Consider the following 26190-nt stretch of genomic DNA (forward strand, 5'->3'; position numbering starts at 1 on the left):
GCTTTGAGAAAGAGGGAAACATGAGGAAAGAGGGAGAAAATAAAAGCATGATAAAGGAGGCATATCCTTCTCTCTTTAGGTGAAGGTTCAGTGTCAAGTGGTTTATAATAGTGTGGTACTGGGATAATGCCTTATTGTTGAGTTGGATGAATGATGAGACATGTTTGTAAAGTATTTTTCGGATTCACAGTATCTGGTGATCCATCATCTTCGTGAAAGTGCATGGCTTTCCTTTTTTTTTTTCTCTCCTAGGTGAACGATAGAAAGGGGTGGAGAAGTGGATAGACTAAATGGTTTAAACGGCGTTTCTGTTCTTTTTCTTTTTGGATAAATGAATGAACCGATGTGTTGTTAACCGCAGTTTTGGTAGCTTCCATTAAAGTCTATACAATGGTTATGACCTGCCATTATATTGAGATTTTATTTGGCCAATCATCGTCAAGCCTTTTCTATATATTTCTTTTATTTATTTACAGGGAATTATGTAGTAATAAAGGTATTGAGAGTCTGTTAAAATAGCTGCCATTTACAATCATGCTGCTGGGTGCTAGGGAACCAGGGACAAACTCGTTGCTGTTGATGTATCTTTGGAAATTTGCTAGTGTGAGAACTAATGCGGTAGATGAAGGCAGGAACATTTCTACTTGTTTCTTTTAACATGTTTGACAAAATTTCTTTTTGGGAGCAGCTAATTATATTGGTTCTGCTGACTCGAGCTTTACAGAACTACCTTAGGGACATTTGATGATTCAAAATTTAGATAGCTCCTGGGGACTGCAAGCTCCCTAGACAGGGATATCATTGATTGGTTCAAGTGTTCATCTTAGTGTTCGTTGATTGGTGACCATCATCACATGACTTAAGAAGGCAACATAATAATATTCCTCACTCCACATTAGTTTTCATCACTGCTGTTGTAGGTGGGTTGCCACTTGATGGATACCTAGAACCTGTCTTTTTCTGTGGAAGTATAGTGCCCGCTAACATTAATGACAACTAAAAAGTTCTGTGACATATAAATCAGATAATACGTGGGAATAAAGCTAAGATTCCCACAGGTCTTGTATGTCAAAATGAAAGGCCAGAGTTTGTACTACAATACTTTGTACCTCTCCGGTGATTATTGACTTAGGGGTACACATTCGAGTTCGATCTCCAATTCACCACGTTCGACATTTTGAAGTTTGAGGGTGATCTCCTGCTTTACCTTGCCATTATCAAGTGAAATGATACTATCCTTGACTAATGTATCATCATCACTGACCAGGCATTTCCCAAGCTGCATGGACTCGGAAATAGTAGAATTTTCATAAGCTTTGGCTGCTGAGACCAGTGGTTGGATATCTATTTCAGCCTCCCCCATCCGATCATCGGTTGAGAATGTATCCTTGTCATACACTTGCTGCCAAAAGATATACAGAAGATAAGCAATTTTATGCTTTGTTAGATCCATGTAATTGCTAAACACATTGTATGGCATGGACAAATTCCATACCAGCTTGGATTCAGAAAACTAATTTATCCTGACAATAAAAAGGAAATTGATGGTATTTTGTGGCAGATTTCCATAATTTGTGTTTTAATTTTTATTTAATTTACAATAATCTGGTTGATATCAATATACTATCATATTTAGTTTTTTAATTAAAAAATTTATCAACATTTTCTTGTGCCACAACACTGAGCAAGATCTCTGGAGAGAGAGAGAGAGAGAGAGAGAGAGAGAGAGAGTTCCCTGATCGTCTGTGTTCCAAGATGCACTTGGAACAACCAAAAACATGACTTCAGAATTGGATTGAGATTATATATTCTACAGCCATGAGAATTCAATTAAGATTACATAACAAATGTACCGGAGAAGACAATTCAACCTCTTCTAGTTTCACGTAGAAGTGACACTTCTACTTTTGTAGAAAAAGACACCTGCGTTCTCCATTTCGTTTGGGCTCCCAAGAATGGGGCATTAATGAACAACCAACATTCTGGTACAAGGTAGATTCAACAACCAAGTAGAAGGGCAAATTAATTAATTTGAATTATTTGGATAATGGTAAAACTACGAAATTAGGATTTATATTATCTCAAATTCACATCAAGTGGTACAGAATTCACCCAAATAGGATTGCTTCGTAAACAGTTGATTGCAACAAAAAATGCTTTCCCTTTCAGCAAGTTAGGCACCAAGAAAATCTTGCAGCTGAGGTCCTTATAAGGGGGAAAAAGTCGACTAGTCTTTTGCAAGATAATTAAATGATGTACTTTAAATGCAAGTGTGGCTTTACTAATTTTATGATAAAGCGATGTCAAACCTGAACCAAGAAGCATCTAGAACATGCCAGAAATAGTGGTACTAGTTTATGGTAAAAAGGCAATATAGACTATAAATGCATATGAATGACTCAAAGCTAAAGCATTATGGAACTGTTTTGAGAAGCATTCAAGCTTCCAAGGTAAGGAATTCAGATAAATGTTGAACTTCTAAAAGCTGGTCCATAACTGCTTATCTTTGACATAATCCACTAAAAATGATTACAATATTGCAGACTGCCCACCATCTTACTTCCTACACTACCACAAATTCACATGAGCAATGAAAATGACAGTACTATGTAAATAGGTGGTTGGCCACTGACCAATTGGACACTCATTTCTGTTTCCTCTTTCTTATATTTGAATTTGTTATTGCATCGAATGATTATATTTTCAACTACTTGATGAACGACAATAACTATACTTTAATAGCAAGGAAAAGAGTGACAAAATAAATGCGGTATATTCATCTGACATTCAGAACTATTTATAAGAAGCCAAGAGGTCGCCCATCATTAGGATCTTTATTTTCAGCGCTCTCTGGTGTAATTTTAGCATCCCAACACTACATTATACCATTTGCACAAGGTCCAGTGGGTAACACTATAGGTCAATTATACCTCTCCCTCCCTCCCTCCCTCCCTCCCTCTATCTTCCCTGTGTGCTTGAGGTAGAATCCTATCCGTAGAGTTCTATCTCATATTTTATTAATGGAAAATCAGTGTAAGGCTATGTCAAAAAGAAAACTAATGAAACTAAAACATGATTTATAACATAGAAAATGCCTATAAGTTAAAACCTACATTATTTATACTTTATAGGTTTTCCCCCTCTCCATCAAGAAAAGGTCCTATGTGCGAGTTTATATTGTAGCTTATGAGAATTCAGCCACTAAATTCTAGTTTTATGTGTGTATATATACAGAGAGAGGAGAATAAGGCTCAGGCTGGCTGGATTTGATGCCTGATCCAATCACCTCCAACCATACGATGAAGCATAGATCTCAATGCACTGATCTACAGTTAATCTCTTTCGCCGTTTACTACAGCGAAAAAATGAAAACGTTGTCACCTCAAAAGGTGCACCTCTCTCCCTCTCCACATTACCTCAAAAGGTTCACACCGGTTCCACGCGGAATCGGCCAGTTCGGACCGAGTCTGTGTGGTTCGGGATTAGTTCCAACTGGTTCCGGCTGGTTCCGATCGGTTGGGAACCAGTTTTGGTCGGTTCGGACTTGATTCCGAAAAAATGAGTGAATCGACCCGGTCCCCTGCTGGGTCAGCTTGGTATGGGCCGAATCGGGTGGTTCGGGACGATTCAACAAACCATGCTTCTAGAACTAGGTCACTTTGTCCGAATATTTAGTGTCAGCAAAAAAATGCAGGGATATTTTAAGTCAGCGGAAACATTTTCTTTGAAGCACGTGATTTGTTGGTTTAGGCCATGTGGCTGTTAACCACAAGGTTGAAGGTTTAAGCCCTTGCTCCTGTGTTTCTTGGGAAAAAAAGTACCGGTATGGTCCTGAGCATTAAATGCATGCATTAATATGCATTTCCTATGAGGACAAGGACTAACCAAATTTGTCAGTGAGACACAAATAGAACTTCTGATAATATTATAGAGGGCTTATCTAAGAAGATAAATAAAAAATCTGGGAGTACTTGAGCATACAAAATGAAAACTGAACATTCCGATTATAAACATGTCAAAGAACTATCAGTCCAAATATGTAAAGTGAACAAGAAAACTATATAAAAGTGTGGAAACTACAGAATCATGCTTCAGAACATAAGCCTTTGTGCTAGAGTTGTTGAGAAATGACTGATGTCAATTTTGGTCCCAATTACAGCACTCTCTGTTCCTGCAACAGTAAAAAAACTTACCAGCTTCAGAGGTGGGATAGGATCTGGGATTGACAACATCAGTCTTTCATTCCATATGGGATTCAAATTGCTCTTTATTACCTGTGTTTTCATTGACTGCCACCGTAAATAGAAAAGTTTATCATTTCAGACATGAATGATATATAAAAATTCAGCATGGTAAGGGCTTGATCATGTTAAAAGTTCTCTCACTTGGTGTCCCAAATTGAGGATGACATAAGGATCACTAGTCATCACATCTCGAACAGCTAAATTGGTACCTCTTATAATGTTGACCTTGATCAAACCAACAAATTCAACCATACCCATCTACAAAATTAATTTTAATTAAAAGACTCAAGAGGAAGTTGATTAGCAGATTCTGTAGTCGTAAATAAATGCAAATTAGGTGATTTGAGCCAAGCCAAATTCTGTAAGTTTGATAAATTTGGATCATGTGAATCACACCGTTTTTTTAATCGCCTTCTGCTCAGACTCCTTCCTTCTCCAGCTATTTCGGAATGCATGACCTAGTTCATGACGAAGGCCAGTGGGTTGTTTCTCAAAGCTTTTAATGGAAACATTGTTCTGTAAAGTTGTGCTCAAACTACCAGGTGTTGTAGATATAATCAACCCATTAGAGTTTGCAAACTGTTGCAGCTCATATTTTCTCCTGAATATTCAAGAAACGAAATTATAATTTAGAATATGAAATGAATATTGTAGACAAATATGAAAACTGCAGCACTAGAATGTACTTGATAAAATCAGAGCGTTCCTCTATAGAAGAATCTGGTCTTGGCTTTTTGAAATTTTCAGGCAAGAAAGCTTCATATCTCATATTTACCACAGCATTACCACCCCCAGCAGACAAAGAATCAACCTGTTCATCTGTCCACTCATCTAGCTTCACTGATAAGACCTGAAGCAGAAAGCAAATAAACTTGATTTCTATGGAATGTAAAATGTGCCCAAGTCAGCAACATACTTAAATATTTATAAACAGAGCTGGCTACTCTGGGAACCTCTATGGCTTTGAAGTTCTTGTTTAAATAGGGATGGGCAAGGTTTGCCAGACCGGGCTGAATCGATCGGTTCGGCCTGTACCAAGCCGACCTAGTGGGGGACTGGGTCGGTTCACTTCTTTTTTCGTAACCAGCTCTGAACCGGCCGGAACCGGTTTTGAGATAGAAACCGGCTAGAACTGGTCGGAACTGACCAGAACCGGTCGTGAACCACCCGGACTTAGTCCGATTCCGGATGCTTCGCATCGAGTCGGACTAGTTCCAAACCGGCCCCTCCCCCTCTCTTTCTTTTGCTTTAAAAGATGATTGGGAAGGCCTAAGAAATTTTTCAGGCCTTCCCAACCTATCAATATACTCCCCCCCATTCCCAACGGCAAAAAATACACTGATTCAGCATGATTGAAGGAGTATCCGGCCCTAAATAAGGTATGCTTCCTCTCTCCTATCTCATTTTCTCTCTCTCTTTTTTAATGCCAAAAGATACCTTAAAAATTTGCAAAATAAGAGGGGATCATACCAAAATTTTTGATTTTGGCTTGATTTTATGATATGTTGTAGATCTATGGATGATCTAGTAGAGCCCGCGAGGATACGATTGCATATAGGAGACGGACTCCTCGAAGTCATTCAGGAAGACACGATGCAGTTGCAGAGGACCTTGCACGTGGAGCAGGACCCATAGATATAACAGGTTCTAGGTCGTATACTGGATCCTATTATCCGCAGCCACAAGCAGCCTATGACCCTTATGAATACAGATATGGATATGGTGCATCTGATGCATCATCTTCTAGTGGCACTACCCTACATAGCCCGAAACATCTTACAGATCGGATTTTGCTTCCGGCATATTCGGATAGGCCCCTCCACAGCCGTATTATCAGCCAGAGGACCTCTCAGAGCCAGAACTTCAGTGAGAGATCCGAGAGTGCTTATAACCCAGAGCGCGTTCCTTATGGAATGAACATACAAGACTACAATACCATTTGATTAGAGGGGTGGGTTGATGTACCTCCTAACTATGTTAATGATGCGGATATCTTTGAGTGGCATTGCCACTCAGCAAGATTTTGGATATTGGTATGTTGTACTTTAAATATATATAATTGATCATATTATTTTATATTTTTCACCTCACTAGTAGATTTTAGAATATTTCATGTTGCTTCTTGTAGTATACAATATCTCACTAATTATTTTATGTTTTGTATCACTTTAAAATAAGATGCATCATTTAGATTAAACCGGGATCATAGAAGTATCAAAAAATATCAAAAAAATATCAAATTATACTTAAAATCATTGAAAAAGTTGAAAAATTGATTACCAATTAATCAAACTTGAAAAACTTTTTTAAAAAAATTAAGCATGGTAATTCGGAACTGAACTGCACGCCCAAGCATATCGTGTGTCAGTATGGTACCAAACAAGTACCGTACTGACTCGCCTGCCGACTAGTATGGGGCCCGATAACGATTCGGCAAACCTTGGAGACTGCCACTTTAAAATGCGTAATATGTTGGGAATTATATCCTAAATGTCAATCGTCAGCATATTGATGATTGAATTTTGTAAATAAATTGACAAATTAATAAAGTATTATTTGGCATTATTCATCATTTCATCTTCAAATGAACTCTTATATGATGAAGTTCTTAGGACTTATGTTATGATAAAGGAGGATTTATCTTTGAGTCCTTAAACTTGTTCCCGACCAAATAATATGTTGTTACTAGGACGACAACATTATCGAGATTAGATCGTTGTGTGACATATACGTTGGTTGTCCTCTTAACCAAGGAGTGTGAAGACACTGGTATGCCATACAGGTGAAGTGTAGGAGTACATTTCACTGAACGTGACCAATTCCGGAACGCTCTACTGTCGAGAGATGTTCCGAGTGGATATGCGTATAAGTTTGGCCCTCTGACCTGAGACCGCAACCTGTGACTAGCAAGCAACTCACTGTACTTTGGTACCGGACTACCTGAATTTCTAATTCAGTGACGGAAGGTCACTGGGTGCAGTCAAGTACTTGCGTAGTCAGTTGTGAGTCAAGATGGAATTGACCCCTCCTGGAAACAGGAATAATGTCTTGTGATTAATTTAGCAAAACCTTGGCCAGGGTAATCCCAGTGAGGAGTCACGGGATATCTAAAGTTAATCACATAATGGATGTACTAATTATAGGGTTGACAGTGAGCTCTAAGTCATCCTGGCATTAAGAGTCAAAGGGATTGAATTATACAGTAACCATAGTTCAGGGTTCCAGAATATTTGCTTCGCATATATTCGGCCTATTCGGACGTCGGGTACCATTGCTAGATGGTCACATCGATTAGTGTAGGAAGTCGTTCCTATACTACCGGCTTAGGTTCGAACCTATGAGGTCACACGCATAGAAGATTCCTGATTGATCAAGAAGGCTGATGAATGATTAAGAATCATTCAGGGATAATTTGGTCAATTCGATTGGCAAATTATCTTATAAAATAATTAAAATAATTATCGAAGGATTAATTAGTAATTAGATTGCTAATGAACTCAATTGGATTGAGTAATTAGACTAAGGATGAGCCAAATTGAATTAGATTCAATTCTGGGCTCAATCAGGGTTTTTGACCTGATTGGATTAGGTCTGAATCAAGAGGACTTAGGTTGATCAAATTAAATTAGATTAAATTTATGCTTAATTAGGGATTGACCTAATTGGATTAGGTTCAACCCATGGTAATTGGATCATTCTAATTATTAGGATTTAATTAAATTAAATGGGTTTGATCTGAAACTGTTCGGATCTTGAAATCCACTTGTCACATATCCATGCATGGCGCCATAAATTGATTTTTAATATGATTAAAAATTAATTTAATTTATTTAATGGTGCCATGGGATACTTGGCAACATCAGGGACCTCTTTCATCATTAGATGGGTCGAAATGGAGAGATAAATTCATGAAAAGAATTGGATAAGATCAAATTCTCTCTCTTCATGACATATGTAATCCTTATCTTTATCTCACTTCTAATTAAGGTTGAATTTCGAATTTAATCATCACAAAATCACCACGTGACCCTCTAATCTGTTTGGGGGCATGGAAATTTCGAAATTGAAAGAGGAAAGTGGCAACATGATGAATGGTTTAGATTAGATCAAGCTTCATCATGTAATGGCACATGAACTTGAATTTTGAATTCAAAATTCAAAACCCCACAAAATCCTCCACAAATATGGGATGGTTGGCATGAAGTTAGGTAGGAGAGCAACATTAAAAGGACCTCCATCATCTGGTGGTCGAATTCAAAAAAAAAAGAGAGAAAAAGAAGAAGAAAAAAGGGAAAAGAAAAGAGAGGAACCCTAGTTCATGCATGGAAAAATTCTGCATTCAATCTAGCTGACTTCTTCCTCCTCTAAGTCCATCGCGCCATTAGTGTTAGGGGTCCCTGATAAGAGTCTTTAGATCAGATCTAAGTCCTCTTCAATCCCTGTAAACCTTCCCTCCAAGTTCTTCCAAGAAGACAGATCAAAAGTTGATAGCGTTTGGAAGATCAAATTTCAGCCTCAAGAAATTCTGCGCAAGCTAGCACTTCCGCAGGATTGGATCTCTTCAGGAACTTCGCGTGGACTTCTCGTAGAGGCCATTCGTGTGCGTGGCTGCGAAGTCGAGGATCAGATCCACAAGTTTCATCCATCATAAAAGGTATTAATCCTACATTAATCTTTTATTATGGTGTCAAGATCTAGGTCTGATTCTCCGAGGTTTTACCCTCTTTTGGGGCTCCTCACGGAGATATCTTCAGAATCCATTCAATGGATATTCGGAGATTAATCGGAATAGAGTTCTTAAGTTTCAGATCTGATAGTTAATCATGCATGAAAGTTTTAACATAATTGTTTAAACGATTCCGGCATAATCCTATGTGTTCTTAAGGTGCTGATTTCTAGATTTGATCTTGTAAGCATGCATGAATTAAATTGTTTGATTCGATTTTTCCGCTGCGTTTTAAAACTTAAAAAGAACTACGTATGGCTTGATCCCCCTTATGAAGGGGTACGTAGGCAACCCGATCAGGTTCAGCTATGGTTTTTATAAAAAAAAATCAGCATGCTTAACACCGAAGAACCTAGGATTCACTTTCATAATATCCATTGTACCACCTTATTATGAGGGACCTTGGTTCTGTATTTTGTCATATGTTCTTTCTTACCTTAATAATCTTCTCATTGCTGTTACAAAGTAGGTATGAAGAACATGTATATAAAAGGCTGTAACAAAGTGTAACAATATAGTGCTTTCCCTAGTTTAAACTCCAAACTAGATTGATGAATAATAAAACTATTGATGGGAACTCTAGACTTACATAGAAGACGATTTGCAACTCTTACTAGCAAAAAATTCCTCTTTAATAGACTGGTTATATTGTACCAAATAATGTATAACATTATGTCATCATTTGCTCATTCTTTCTAGATTCATTCATATCACGTACATGTATTACTAAGAAATTATTTAAATTTCACACAGAATTCTCCTAGATATATGTTTTTTCTAGTCCAGTAACATCTTTGTTTTGAGTTGTTTGATGGTTGCAGTTTGACATTTGCATTCCTTAAGCTCAAACAACAAATAATAATCATTTGCATGAGAAATTCTTGAGACCTTCCAAAGAGAAATGCAACAAATTGAAACAATTGTACGCTTTTAGATCCTGCCATGTACTTCTCTTCTACCTAACAATAGTAATAATGAACATTAACTGAAGGGTGTTCCAATAAACGAGGCACCTACCCTTGCAAGGTCCAGGGAGACTTATATACACATCCTTATCCCTGCGTGAGGAGAGGCTCTTTTCATGTTTTGAACCCATGATACCCAGATCATGATAGAGCAACCTTACCATTGTGCCAAGGCCGAGCCTTAACAATAACAAACATTAATTAAAATAAAATAAAAAATAATCAAGCAGAATGTTTTTGATGAGTCACATCACAAACTTTATAGATCTGATACCTTTGATATATGCACTCCAAGGCTTCTATGAACTCCAGAACACTTGATACAAATAAATACTCCAAGACTCAACGATCTGGTTAGAGTAATTTGATCTAGTGAGATGCATACTTGTTGAATGAAATATAAAGCACCAAAAATCATCAAGAAATACAAATAATGTATTGAGAATGTAAGAGGCATCTTATCATCCTTGAATAAAGATGAAAATAATTTCACACAGCATAGTGTAAGAATATTAAGCCAATTTTCAAATTAAACTGCTATGGAGTCCCAAATTATCTGGTAAGTTACAAGTCAGGTACTATCTTACTGATGTGATGTCCTAATTACAATATGAGCAGAGAAATAGCAAACTGAAATATAAGTTCCCATCACGTTGATAGGTTTATGAAGACATTCTTATTAAATTATTTGATAATTCAATTACATCCATGCTTTTCAACAAGGAAAATGGGTATCTAAAAGATGGTAACAAACATAGAAAGGAACAAAACTTTTTCAAAAATAGAAAATCCAAATGAATGCATTTTTTTATGGATGATAAAATGTCCGATCAGAAATCCAAATGCTACATCTAACTACTCTTCTATGATTTACTTTCTGGATTCTTCTAAAGATCAACCGTCACACCCCAAATTCGGGATATAACATGGCCATGCTACTGTGAGGTACCGCCCACGATAACACGAAGCCAACAATAGTAAACCTGTATGAAAATGCATCTCAAATAAAATATAACAAAAAAAGTAGTCCACCAATTCCCATCAATTAAGTAAAACAAGTGCCGGTATAGAGCTTCTAAATCTAAATTTAAATGTTCAAAAACCCATAACCTCAAAATCTATAAAATTATCAACTAAAAGTCCACAATCAAGTATTAAACTAAAAATTCTGTGACAAAGTCTCCTAGCACGAAATTCGAGCTTGATCCTTTCCCATTTCCAATGATCTTATTTATTTGTAAAGTCAAAAGAAGAGTAAGCTACATAGCTCCGTAAGTAAATCTTATGCTATCTTATTTGATTGAGCATAAACTTTTTACATGAATCAACGCATCATTTAGAGAAACTTTCATTACAAAATACAATAATTTATAGTATAGTATGATAAAACAAGTCATGAAACCAATCATGTATGCATAAATCATAAACATTTCACAAATATGGCTCCAAGTATATAGCATAAATAAATCCATAAATTATTTTGCCATTTAGCTATGTCACAATACTCTTAGACTAATGCTAAGATCATTTTGTACTTGTGATAGAGCCGTAATCGACAAAATACCAACTACTATTATCTGTTGCTAAGGCCTGTACGTCAACTACTATTACCCTCCGGTAAGATCGTATGCCAACTATTGTTATCCGTTGGTAGGGTTATATGCCAACTACTATTACGTGCTGGTAGGGTTGTTTGGAACTAGCTATACATAGCTATCTAAGAGCCTTTAGCTATATCTATGTAAAACAAAATTTTCTTCAGTTATACTTTCTTAGAACATATTTTTTTAAATCATAAATAAATAAATAAGTTGAAAGACACTAAATGGCTTTGCATAACAAAATGCAAATTTCATAATTTAGAGTTCATTGTTCATAGACAAGCCATTAATATTAAAAAATTCATGGAACCATTCTTTTCATAATACATATGCTTGATCCTTAAATTAAGAAATATATGAAATCATCAATGTTAAATATCATTTTCACATTTTCACAAATCATACGCATTGAAAACAAGTGGTAATTTGAAAGCTAATAAGCAGTGTATGGACTACTTATAAATTCGAAAACAAGGAGCATAAGAATTACTTACCTCTTTCACGTTGAATCCTCACACTAAACCTATTCGAAGCCATTAAAATCTATAATCAACAACCTTGAAACTCAAATATATAATAGAAAACCCAAGAGAACCAAAAACGGGTTAAAATTGGGCAAAACGATCTAATTTGGGGTACTGCAAGTTATGTGGCTTCATGTCAGAACCAAGATGAGGAAAGGATAGGGCTAGCTAGGTGGCAGTGCCTGATGGTTTGGATCAATATGATTAGAGTGAACTCAACTGGTCAAAATTGGCTAAGATTTAGGTGACTCATTAGAGGTTGATAGTGACTAGATTCTAGAGGTACCTGGCAAGGGCTGAGATCGGGGCCAACATGTTGCTTGGCAGCCAACGGACAAAACCCCTTACTATGGTCAACTAATGTTGTAGGGGATCCCATTGGTAGGGCCCATGAGTCATGAAGAGGGGCAAGAGAGGAAAGGAAGAGAGAGAAAGGATCACAAGAGATAGGATCCATTCTCTTCCTTTTCTTTTCTTTTTTTCTTTAGTAACAAAATAAAGGAGGTGGTCCTATGGTCATAGGGCTGGTCAACGTCGGAGGGCTAGCAACCGAAGTTTCAACAGGGGATGGTGGCCGACAAAATTGGGCGGCCGATGAAGAAACGAGTGAAATAGGGTTGGACAGGGTTAAAAACAAGGGGGGTTTTGGCCCATTCGAATCCAGGCTCCAATTTGCTCCCTGACGGCTGGGGATTCAGCAAAGACTAGGGGTTGATGTGGGGGAGAGGCCAAGGGCCTCAGTGATGAACGCCAGCAACGGGATGACCCCAAAAAAAAAGGATAAAGGAGAACATGGGCAGAACAGTGGAGGGTTTTTCGCCAAAATCCGATTCTCTTCTTAGAAGATTTCGTCTGATGACGGTGGCATTAGGACTGAGGAAAGTGAGGAAGGGAGGTATTGGTCTATCACCTCAAGTCTGGTGAGGTCTCGAGGCCAGCCTGGTGAGGAATTCAACGGCAAAAACTACGAGTATTTGATGATGACATCGATAGTGGAACTAAAGGTGATCGACAATGAGTGTGCCTAGAAGGGTGAGGGTCTTCTTTAATAGATGAACCCTAGGGCCCTTTTCCTATTCTGCTGGCCCTATGTTTTCTACGCCCGCTGGAAGTCGTCGAAGGAGACTCCCATCTAGAGTCTTCCACGGCCCCAACATGTGCTGCCCAGCCTGCAAGCTGGGTTATTCTAGTCCTGGTTGGCCAATGGGCCGAGCCAGCTCAACGCGAGGCCAAGCCTCACATCACCAATATTTGAAGCTCATAGGTCATGAAACTCCTTCAACATCTATTTCCCATCACCCATTTTTGCATATGAAATATTGGCACTTCATGCAAAGATATTGTATACTTTGGATGAGGCGTCAACAGTTCAAGTACTACTTTGTTACATTGAAAGAACAGATTAGAACTCTTCAATCATTGTACTTGAACTATCATTGAAGAGTAAGAGAGAGAAATGACAAGCATAATCAATAGTTGTAGCCGCATAGATGAACTTCCAAATGAAGCAGACATAAAAAAAATTAGCCTTAGTTTTTCATATCATCACAACCATCACAAGAATATTTACCACTAGGGTTCATGAGGAGGGCTTGTGATGATTGATGGAATCTAATTAGATGAGAACATGGGTGGGTGAATGATATTAATATAATGAAAAGAAAAACATCAGGAGATATGGGCCAAGAAATATACAGACATTAAGGAAGCATATAGTATGCAATTTTAGTGAGAATAAATAATGGTGGGATATATTGATGGCCAACATCCCCCCCCCCCCCCCCCCCAAAAAAAAAAAAAACCACAAATCAATTAGAAAGAAAAAGATGCATGCATTTCCCAGAAAACTGGAGAAGTATGAAGGGGATATGTGCTTAGCATTAGGTGATTGATGACATGGGCTTGGTTGGAATTTAGATGAAACAACTGAAAGGTTGGCAATGCAATCTAGCTTAGAATGTTGGCCAACCTAAAAGAGTCTAAGCTTATGAGATGAGTGTTGTCATTATGATAATGATAAAGTAAGTGCAAGACAAAGCTAGAAAAAGATTCTGTCAGAAATGAGAACTTAAGAAAGATGAGAAATTGCACCAAAAAATGACAAAGTGATGGAAAAGTAGTTGAGATAGCAAAAGCATTTGAAACAAAGAAACTAGTAGGTCCTAGAAAGGAAAGGGGAAAAGATATGTGAGAAATTTGGGCATTGGAAACTCAGTTGGAATCTGGGAGAAAGTAAATACGAGCTTGGATTAGAAAATATGTAACTGTTAATATATATGGTTATGGGTTAGCTATAACCCTGTCAAACCCTTCCACACAGACTGCTTAACCTTTAGGCTGGGGCAGTGGAGGGTGGGCCTTCTTTAGTCCTCCCGCTAATATGGTCTGGGTAGAGGCAGAATGTTTGTGACATCATCATAGCTGTTCAGTGTCCTCTACCTGTCTCTCTATAGGAGGAGAACTAAGTTTTCTACATTACTCCCCCCACCCCCCACCTCTCTTGTGCAACCTTTACATATATAGCTATCTTATTTTCTATTAATATTTTTATTTATTTACTCAAACCTTAACATATTAATATATAAAAATATCTTTCACTTGTTTCAAGAATATAAGGCAAAAAAGAAGACAAACATCTTCACCAAATAATCTGCTAAACTTTGATATGGTATTCATAAAACTGCTGAAAAGCATTAGGTACTGTGACTATAAGATCAAGATTTGCTGTTTATGGTACATATTACATATATAATATGGTTTAAATTCTTTTTACTGAATAAATAATATTTGGGTTTGATTTAGTCATGTGCCATCTACCACTATATTCATTCCAATTATAATTCTTAAGGAATTGATCAACTTGTTCACTTTTTGATCCCCCTCATTGAGGTCACTGTGACTTGACTTTCTTCATTACATCACACATCATATTGAAATATGATCTATTTAATTTAGAAGGATAATTATTTTAACTTTCATATTTATTTCCTGGTGCAAAAATACAAAAATAATAACAATTAAGAACTTATGCTTTCAATATATAGGAGTATACATGTGTCTTAGACTAAGTTTGAAACTAGGCATTGCCGCAGCAAACACCCGTCCTCCTAAGAAAGTAAACGAGAGGAAGGGGAGTCTTCATTATACAGGATGGCGAATCGATAGACCTAAAAAGGAGGTCTCATTTCAAGTCTTGGTTGGTTGAACCCCTAGCATACTAAGTTGATTGATCAAAAATACTGTCTAGAAGAAATTATATTTTATCCAACTTTTTCCTAGCAACTCAGCATGTTCAATGCATGTAAGAAAAAGATATAACTAGCAAAAACATTGAATTATAAATTCATAAAATAAACAATTAGATCCAAAAAGATAAAATAAAGATTTAGAATACAAAAAAAGTAAAATTGAAAATCATATTGTATAAAATAAAAAACATAAGAACAATGAAAAGCAAACAAAAAGTAAACAAATTTTAAATAAGATAAACATACAGAACAAGAATAAAATGAAAAAAAATGTTTTTTCATGACGATCAACATCATCAAGGTCATAGCCCACTATTGTCAGATCCCACCGTTGTTAATTATCAGGAGATCATATTGTGACTGCTATTTCCTTACCGACTCCCTCACTTTTAGAGATTAAAAGTATAATTTGTTGGGAAAGAGCTAAAAGAAGAGAATGGCTGGTATTATGGACTGATTATTTAAAAATAAATATGGAGACATTTGTTTCCAAATGAGTTTTTCTTTTTTTTGAAAATTGCAAGGGTACTTCATAATTAACTGAAAGCATTTTGCTTAGAAAAGCTAATAAACAGAGTCCTATAGGGAATACTCCAAAAATAAAAACTTCCTTTAGTGTAACAAAGTTCCAGGAAGAAAAAGGTTCTGTGCATCCAGACCAAGAATAGAAACAGTTAAAATGCCAAATTGCTGAAGTACCCTATAATTTCCTACCATGATGTGTCCACATATGCAAAAGTCTCCAGAATCCAGAAAACTTAAAAGATAGAGGAGTTTGGACACAACTGCTTCCCAACAACTTTCTTCATTCCCAAATTTTTAATTCATATTGTACAAATTTTTTCTAGAAGGAACCTCCATAAATTTTTGTACCAACAACCTTGGGACACTTGTGCCTGTTTCCACACACTCAATCATTTTAGATATGGTTTACTTCATCGGAAGTCATTATAATATGATTCAATTACCCAGAACAAAAGTTGGCCATAGAAAATTCTTCCAAGACCACCTCTAAAACTATATCTAAGCAGCCAAATGGCATGATAGTAATAAATGTGCATTATCACATCTATTTGGAGCTACCTTATACTTCATTACTATTAAAAAAAATTTTGGCCAGGTCATTTATCGTTGCTGTTTTCTATAATCGTTTTATAGAAAAGATGATAACAGCATAAATACTCAAACACAGACAATCTTCCACTGGAAATTTCACTCATGTAATTTGTACACATTCACAGTTCAAGAGCAAAATATTCCAAATAGCCAGAAATTGATATAGCTTAAGTGTATCACCACAGCTTGAGATTTGAATAGAGCCTGTGATAACAGCAAGCATTAGATACAATATTTCTTCTGCTTGAACAGGGCAATTACCATGAAGTGGAGAGCATCAATGCAACCGAACTTCATTGGAAAAAGTTAGCGCACTAAAGGGAACTCAGATATAAGAATTATACCATAATGAGGCTCCAAATCAAATTGGTATGTAGTATGTTGAATAATATGTTTAGCTGTGTGACTAAAAAGAAGTTTTCATGACACACAAACCATAGCAAAGATTCAAAACATAACTAAAAGAATCTAAGATTGTTATCAGATCTAGATCATGCTAGATTTTGCCAATGAATTCTTCAAGCCAAATATGGTTCACCAATGAAAGCACAGATCAACCTTTAAAGAGCAGATGAAGTTTTATGTACAGTTATGGAAAATGACACTTAAACTGAAAAGATGATAGATACATTACTATATGAGTATTTACATGGTATTATGGTATGTACATAGAGCATGGAGTTCAATGTAAGATAAGTGCATAATGTCAGTAACTATCTAACAAAACAGAACTTCAAAATTAACTTTAGAACTTTATTAAGAATACCAAATCTGAACATGACAAAAGATTAACAGGTAGCACGAAAAAATAAGTAATAATAAATTAAGATGAAAATTGATACATAAGGAAATCTAATACAACTAGAAAGCCAAGACAAAGTGCTCTACTTAGTCAAAGACATACACCCATTTTGGATCTGGAGAGCCGCAATCAGCGCAAAATCTATTGGCCGGTTGACTCAACAGATTTTCCAGCCTTTTCCATGGACTCAAGGGACCTACAAAATAAAAAACAAACAAAGTTAGAAATAGTTTTAAGTTATAGACAACTAAACTCACAGCATCATGTATACATGTTCTTATCTTGCAGATTTTCACAATCATACACAACAAGATAAAAGCATTCCAAAAAGGGCATCTTAGTTCATGAGGCTCCTGCACTGCCACTGCAGGATCCAAGGAGTGTAGATGAATGCAATCTTACCCTTGTGGAGAGATTTTCTATGTTTTGAACCCATGACACCCACGTTACAATAGAGCAACTTTACCATTTCACAATCATACAGTAAATAAGATAGAAGTATCCTAGAAATAGATAATATTATAAAATCAACTTTGGTCGTCCATGGCCTACTATTTATATGCATGAATTGCAGTACCTGATTGTACCATCTAGTACAGGCGTACTATAACCTAACAAACTAATACTTGATATAGAGTGTGTACTGAGTGTTGGAGCTAGAAATCGATCCATGCTGACACTTTACTAGCATGATACCCACATGCGTACTGAAATTGTTACCGCAAACCATGTTTCTATGCTGCCAAACATAATAAGTAACATTTTTTTTCTTTTTTTTGGTAAAAACGGCAGTTCATATAACTCTAACTTGAGTACATCCAGCCATATCAAAAGAAAGTAAAGAGAACAACGGAATGGGACTATCAGCTGCTGATGTCCAAAGAAACTCTCCGGAATGCCTGGCGACGTAAGAGGCGACCCAGTCAGCAGCTCTGTTCGCCTCCCGGTACACATGTATAGCATGAGAGTCACCCATCTCCTGAACCAGTCTCCTAGTCTCACGGATGAGTGGATGACCGTCACCGAACCTGTCCACCCCCTGGATCCAATCGATCACCACCGAAGAGTCTCCCTCGAGATACACCCGGACGGCGCCGAGGACCCTCCTCGCGTAGGATAAGCCCTCCCAAGCAGCCCTCAGCTCTGCTCCAACAACGGTAAGCCCTGGTATGCGACGGCCACCAGCGGCTATCAATCTGCCCCTCCCGTCTCTGATCACAAATCCCACACCTCCAGAGACGCTATCCACCGACCGACTACCATCAAAATTCACCTTGAGATGACCAAGGGGTAGGGGTACCCAAGAAACAAGGGCGAACCTGGGCGCTGTAGCAGCGGAACGAGTACCCCAGATGTCCCTAACCATCCCAGAAGTGAACCACGCAGTAGCCGCGGTAATCTCCCCTGCATGTAGCATAGCTCGATCCACCACCATCCTCGAGGACCACCTCCTACCCTCAAATAGACCAGCATTCCTATCCAGCCAAATATGATAAGTCAAGTGTGCCATCATGATACCCGCCTCAACAGAACAAGGGCTCCGCATAGAGGCTCTCAACACGTGCATCAGATCCTGAACCGACTCCACCGAATGGGGTAACAGAACAGGAGACCTGCTCCATATCTCTCTAGCCCTGGGACACTGCAATAGAACATGGTCAATGGTCTCCTCGATACCTGAACACCGATCACAGCACTGAGAAATCCGCATGCCCCGTCCGGCTAGCATACCCCTGGTCGGTAGGCATCCCCATGCCACCTTCCAGAAGAAGAGCGCCACCCGCGGATGACACCGTAACCGCCATATCCATCTGCCCTCAATCTGCCGGTCTGACACCCTACTGGTCAAAGTGTGGAGATCCCTGGCTCGCACCTGCACTCGGCCCGTCGGCCACCAGACTAACCTATCTGGCACCTCCTACATAGGAATCGGAAGGTCCATGATCATCACTGCCAGTTGTTCCCCAAACACCTCCCGAATCAATCCCTCCCTCCAGCAGCCCCCCTCTGGGTCCATCAAATCACTAACCCTAAATCCAGCGATCCTCGCCGAGTCCACTAAGGTCGGAAGACGGCTAATCGGCTGCTCAGTCACCCACCTGTCCTCCAAAACATCTATAGACCGCCCATCTCCAATGGCCCATCTCATCTCTGGTAGCACCAACGCAGCCCTAGCACACATCTCCCTCCACACCGGGGAATGGAAGCGGCCTCCACGCACTCCAGGTATCAGAGCTCCATATTTGGCCCTCATCAACGAGGACCACATGCTGTCAGGCTCTAGCACAAACCTCACTGCATGTCGAGCCGCTAAAGCCTCCCGCCTAGCCATCAGAGACAGCACCCCCAACCCACCGAACCTGATCGGCTGACACACCACCTCCCATGCCACCAAGTGAACACCACCTCTGCCCCTGCTCCTTCCCCAGATAAAGTTTCTAAAAGTCTGCTCAAGGGTCCTCACAAGAGACACCGGAATAAAGGAATTGGAACATACAAAATGAATTGGAATTGGAACAAGTAATATTCACTTAATTCTACATACAAAATGACTAAGCTGAAACATAATTATAAGTTTTGTGTTTGGTATGAGTTCAGCTAAGAAAAAAAACCCAAATTTGGAAAGAATGCAGAAAATTTGCTAAAATTTGGAAAATGATTTGCACAAGAAAAAATTATATGAAAATTTAACAAAAAACAATGTAATATTGTTAATAACTTAATATATTTGTATGTTTATTGATGTAAGAAAAAGTATGAAAGAGGAAGAACAACAAATAGAATAAATCATCAAAATGCCAGCAACACATAACATCATCATAAGGCTTTCTTAAATTAGCCGTTAATAATGTGGTTAAATTGTACACAACTGAATATTTTTTTATGAATTCTAACTACTCAAGAATAATTTGGAATTGCTCTGCCAAATAATAAGTTGTAAAATACTTTAAGAATTTTTCAATATATTTGAGAATATGTTGCTATGAATAGAAATCATGGTTCGCCGTACTGGCCCGAACCGGATGGTACAAGGCGTACCGTACCGGTTCGGTATCGGTATTCGGTACGGATAGCATACAGACATTCGGTATGCCAAAAAAATTTCGTACCATACTGTCTTGACACAGTGTTGGTGTGATACCGATATAGGGTCTGGTACCAAGACAGCGAACCTTGGTAGAAATAGTTCTAACACCAGTAGGACGTCAAAGATGCTCGTGTGTTTGAAGCTTCCTGCTAAGTATAATGGAGCAACCTGCAGCGGAGGTTTGCGGATAGAAATATCTATTTTTGGACCTGAAGCATTGTTCGAATGTTCAAAAGGTAATTTCCACAAGGATCTTTATTGTAAGATATGTAGATTGTCTTGTTTCCATTATATCAATATTCAATACTATGGGTTATTAATTATCAGCAAACATGGAACAAATTTAGAAACTACGGATTTTCTCCAGCAACATTTTCAAACAAAAAGTTTCAGCAGAGTCTGCCCCCTTCTCCAAGGCATCAAAGTGGAACATCACATACATGCGTTTGTCAGCTCTAATATACAAACCTTTAAGCACTTTAATGGGCTGAAATGTGAAGCTTTTGTTTGATTATGCGAAGGTGATATATAGGTGAAGAAGATGTTGTGAGAAAGCTTATTTATTTAGCAATTACTAGACTTTGTATTGCATTTCTTGTGAGTTTTACAAGTTAGTTTATTCCAAAATAAAACCATATAATTTAGAGGAGCAGTCTGAATATTAAGATACAGATACTTCAGTAGTTTGCTGGAAGAGGACCCTTGTATATATCTTCTTATCAAATCTTTTCTTTGTGCATACTAGTTAGAATATCCTCTAGAAGAGAAAAAGTCACCTGCTAAATATTAGATCCTTGTTGGGGGCAATTAGTGACTTTAGAAAAGACAAAAAAAACCAAAATGCTATGGCTCCTTCAAGTAACAAAATGCCAAGCTAAGTTTCATGTCATGTGACTCGATGTAGTTAGAAACTCTGCTAGCTAAATGAAACTAGAAGTGAAGCAGCCAATGGAAAAATATTTTGATAATCAAGCAATCCTATAAGTAGCAAGTCAACCCATTAATTTCATTTATAATTAAATGAGTAGAGGTTCACTGCCACTTCATCAGAGAAATTTGAATGAAAGGAAATACGTATAATATTTGCCAATTGATAAGATGAAGCCTCATATTTGTTTGTTAAAGCACTTGAAAGAGCCAGAGTGTACAAGTAACTCAAGCTAGGATTATTTAATATCTACGTCTTAGCTCAAAGCAAGGTGTTGAAGGATGCAAGTGATTAACATAGTGACAGTATTATTTAGAAAGATTAGCAAGATATTGTTTATTTTTTACTTGTAAAATTATCCTGAATTATTTTTATGTAAATGTGAATTATAAAAAAAATCATTCAGTGACTCATATATTATACATTTATTTATGAATTATTCATGATTAGTTCATGTATTACAAATTAGCAATCCATTCTACTGTTCTTGATTTGGTGTTATCAGATTATTTGCCTTTTCCATGCTTGCTTTTATCACATAGGCAAATACATAATTATATTGATAATTATTTGATTTTGTTATATTCTTTTTAATATTTAATCATCTGAGTGCCTTCCAAACATTTGATAGATTATTTGCATTTTTTCTGAATGTCAAATCTTTGCTTGTATCCAAGTTATTCCCAAATGCCTAACTATCACTATGAGGGTTTGTTTAGATCTTTCTACATAAGTGATCTCATTTGGGCCAAATTCAATCAACCCAAAATAAATTAATTTAGAGTTAAGAATCAACAATGGTGGAGGATATTTTCACCTTTCTATATCCTTGGTACTCACTGTTGATTAAGAGACTGACCACAACAGGTCATTCGTTCAATCCTCGCTACAGTGTCTCTTTCTTTTTCTTTTCTCTTTTTACCCTTTTCTCCTCCATTTCTTATATATATTGTAATGTAAGATGGACAAAAATCTATATGCCACTACTCCAAGAATATGAAAACAACTCCAGATCAGATTTATTAAAATTATACACTGGATCCCAAAATCTTGAAAGATCACATCAAGATCAAAAACTGTACACCTAGGCCTGGAACATTCCTATCCATACTACTTGTTTCTTTCACCGAAATAGTTTCTTGCAAATCAAAATTAAACCAATTCACTCTATAGACTAATTCCAAATTTAGATTATAGCAAAATTTAGCCTTAATACAAAATTTCCTAGGTTTTCTTTACACTGAAAGCCTTGAATAAGTTACCTGCTTTATTTTTTTATCACTTCCAAAGAATTTATTGTTAAATTTTTAGCTTTTTAAAAACTCTAGGTATTTGGTATTTTATGGGTATGGCTTTAATTAGTTCTCAATAATAAGAAATGAGTTTGGGATGGTTGCTACTTTAGTTGGCAGTTCAATACATAAGCATAATAATTAGCCATATCACCACTATCGAGGGTTAGCATTATGAATTCATATGCCATTAGACACTAACAGGACAATCGGTACCCACCCTTATGGCCTTAGTATTTGTCTCCAACGATCATTTGGATGAATATTTGTTCTGATTGTGTTCAAGAACTTTAATGCAGGGAATTGAGCTTCAAATAACATTTGTAGGTGAGAATTAATGGACTGTACACATAAAGTTCTATGCACACTACTGAGGAGATACTGTTATAGAAACTTATCACCAGCAGAAGAAGAAAGACACTTCTTTTTTTTTCCTGAAAATACAGTTCATTGCTGCTTATCATTATTTTTCTTGATTTTTGTTTTTTGCAACCATGTGTTTTGAACTTTGAATTGGGGGAGATTTGGGTTTATCTATTTATCCTCATTGTGTTCCCATGTGCATTCTGTTCTTATGGGTCAAACAAAAGTAATTCAAAAGTAACAGTTTTATTCCTCTTTTGGTATTTATATTTAAATGCATTCAGGTTTGGATAGTTTTCCCTTAGGACAATCTAGGGACCTCATGCAGTTGGATTCCCTGTTCCGAATATCACATGTAGGTCTATGTGTGTTTGTGACCTAAAAATAAGATCCTCAGCAGAAGCAGAATATCGTTCCATGGCCTCAACTTGTTGTGAGATTACTTGGTTAAAAAATCTTCTTGCTGATTTGAATGTTCTGCATCCAAACGCAGCTCTCTTATTTTGTGACAATAAGGCAGCTATACACATTGCTGCTAATCCAGTATTTCATGGAAGGACTAAACATATAGAAATTGATTGTCACATTATAAGAGATAATGTACAATCAGGGATGATTCGGACTCTTCATGTATCGAGCACTAGACAGCTTGCTGATTTACTAAGGGCCTTGGAGCTGTTAGATTTCACACTCTTCTTGGCAAGATGGATGTTCACAATTTTCACACTCCATCTTGAGGGGGAGTGTTACACATCCTTATGTATTATGGATGAAGTCTGACTGAAACTAAACTAATTTCTGTTATTCAGTTAGTCAATCAGTTAGTCAGTTAGGCAGTACTCAGTTAGCTCTTAACAGTTTAGTTCCTATATATATATATGTAACTTCAGCTTGTAAGAGATAGATGCAGAAGTAAGAATAAAGACTCGGCTTAGTCTTTTCTCTTCCTCCAAGATTATTTCCTATGAATACATTTTCCATTTCCTTCTTCATACAAAACTTTACATTGTGCATTGTTATAATCTTCAATTTTCTTCGCCTCCTTTTCATCTCTCATCTTCAACTCTAATGAAGAAAAAGAAATACTTCATAGCTTGGCTGCTGAGCACTAAGCACCTAAAGATGAATAGTTGGTCGTTCCAATTTTGAAGTAAAAGTTCCTATATTTTTGTTTTGGTATTTCAAAGTTATGCTTTAAAAGTACCTTCAACCCGACAATTCCTTTTTTTCTTGCCATACTTAGGGCAATAGATCGCTATTATCATTCCAAAAGCAACATAAAAGTTCCATCCAATTGATCTTTAATGTCTGAGAATCTCCTCAAATCCGAAGCACATTCCAATGTAAAACATTTCGAAATAACCAGCAAACCAAACACTCCAAATTCAAGTATACAGACCATTAAAAAATAGAGCGACAATCCAAATAAATGCAGCTTCGATCATTTTGTTTCGAACCATTACATTACCTCCCACCCCCAACCCGTGTTAAAATTATCATAACAATAGCGACGAAGATGATATGACAAAACATGATCGTATGAATTAAAAAAAAAGTCAAGAAAATTAATAAAGAAAAAGGAACCTGGCTGGTTGCTGGGGTCGTGATTTTCTTGATGAGTATTCATTTACATAGCAAGCCCCAATCTTCTGAAAACAATCATTTCCCTGTGCTTCTACCTCTCCCCTTCAACCCAAGAAAAATAGCAACAAAAAGAAAATGGTAAGATAACATTGCATAATTATAACAAATTATAGATGGAGATCAATGGATCTCAATTTTATTACAGGACATACCAAAGGTGAATCAACAAATAAAAAAGAGACAAAGAAAGGGGAATTCTACCTTTTTGAGAAGACCAAAGGGAGTCATCACCTTCTACGGATGTAATGACCATCCATGAGATCTAGCTAATAATTGATCCATGGATTACATAATAAAATAAAAAGAAATTATTCGAATATTAGGAGAGAAGACTATGGATGCATTTCCCCACGTCTATTGTTGTTTAATTTTTTTTTTGTCATTTTTTATTGAAAAAAAGAGAGAGAGGAGAGAAAATGATGAGAGCTTGTGGCCAGAAAGTCAAAGGTTGGTTGATACTATGCGGATTGGGCCAGCTAAGGCCCGAGTTTCGCGTTGGGCAGCGAACACATACTTGAATTACAGCCGTCGGATTCACATCTTTGCTCAGCTCGTTCTGGAAACAGTGTCCGGCCGGCATTTGCTCAGCTCGACCAAAGTTTTGGCCCGTCATAACGGGGGGAAATAAAAAAGAAATATAACCCAAAATTTAATTATCGTGCTGACGGACCTCAGCGGAAGAGTTATTGATTGTTATAATGATAATGATAACTATTATTTTATCTAAAATATTTTTAAAAATTTTAATATCAGAGTAGTAGATATTATAATTTTTATTATAAAATCATAGTTTTTTTCAAGACATTACAATCATTTTTGGACAAAAAAGATAATAAAAAATTAACGGTTGCTATATTTTTCATATCAGTTATCTCAACAAAATAACAAAGGATGGCTAAAGCGATGATGATTGTTATTTGCAGCCTCTTATATAACAAATAGAAAAAAAAACAATTGGACCTACTCTAGAGAAAGTACAGGTAAATGATATCAGTTGTTTATGCTATAATAGTTCATTAAAATAAAAATAAATTAGAAACAATGGAAAATAATAACTATTATATTTTTTCTTTATATATCTCAATAACTTAAGGAAAACTATTGCAATCATCGTTATTTAAAATTACTTATATAATAAAAAAAATTACAGCAATACCTCTTCAACTTTTTGTAAGAAATATTTAAATATCAAAAATTTTAATTTTTTCAATCATAGCTCAAAATTTAGTTTTAGTTATAATATGGCCTAGTTATCCTCCAAGCTTTAACACCATTAACAGCACGTGTGAAATAATCGATTTGCCCTCAAAGGTTACTAGTGGAAAGAAATTAAATTTGGAAAAAATTACAACCAGGTGTGCGCCCAGCTAATCCCTCTCATTTCCTTTTCTATTTCGGCCAAGCGCCCGACATACTAGGCTCTCAGTTCGACTAAGCCCTCCTCTGTCCATCTTTGTAGCCTTTCATTTCCTCCTCCTCCATTTTGACTCCATTTCTCCCATTTCCCCAACTCGTACCCTCCTTCCATCTTCACGACCAAAGTGGAAATTGTGCCCTGCTGGTGTGCTAATGCACTCAACTGAGAGGTTGTTCCCAAAATCGTCAATTAGATAAGAAGAATCTAGGGTTTTGTGTATTTGGTATTTCAA

The 26190-nt window shown here is 36.9% G+C and overlaps 1 protein-coding gene across 4 annotated transcripts; it reads right to left on the reverse strand.

Annotated features, from left to right (window-relative positions):
* Positions 1 to 855: 855 nt before the first annotated feature.
* Positions 856 to 24989, reverse strand: LOC103722443 (putative ADP-ribosylation factor GTPase-activating protein AGD11). 4 transcript variants are annotated; one of them, XM_008813002.5, is made up of 9 exons: positions 24743 to 24989; positions 24482 to 24583; positions 17329 to 17422; positions 10210 to 10285; positions 4931 to 5094; positions 4641 to 4845; positions 4386 to 4502; positions 4194 to 4289; positions 856 to 1402 (listed from the first exon to the last, which is right to left on the reverse strand). In XM_008813002.5, the coding sequence occupies exons 2-9, from the start codon at positions 24522 to 24524 to the stop codon at positions 1121 to 1123; spliced, it is 1077 nt and encodes a 358-aa protein (XP_008811224.3). In that variant the 5' UTR covers positions 24525 to 24583; positions 24743 to 24989; the 3' UTR covers positions 856 to 1120. The 4 variants fall into 4 exon arrangements, with proteins under 4 accessions (XP_008811224.3, XP_026666335.3, XP_038972958.2 ...); XM_026810534.4 differs by having other exon boundaries at positions 956 to 1402; positions 17313 to 17422; positions 24743 to 24987; XM_026810535.4 differs by having other exon boundaries at positions 1262 to 1402; positions 4081 to 4289.
* Between the last annotated feature and the right edge of the window lie 1201 nt (positions 24990 to 26190).

Source organism: Phoenix dactylifera, chromosome 8, assembly GCF_051530095.1.
Source record: "Phoenix dactylifera cultivar Ajwa chromosome 8, Ajwa_hap1_PhDact_Kaust_v1.1, whole genome shotgun sequence".
Taxonomy (NCBI): domain Eukaryota; kingdom Viridiplantae; phylum Streptophyta; class Magnoliopsida; order Arecales; family Arecaceae; genus Phoenix; species Phoenix dactylifera.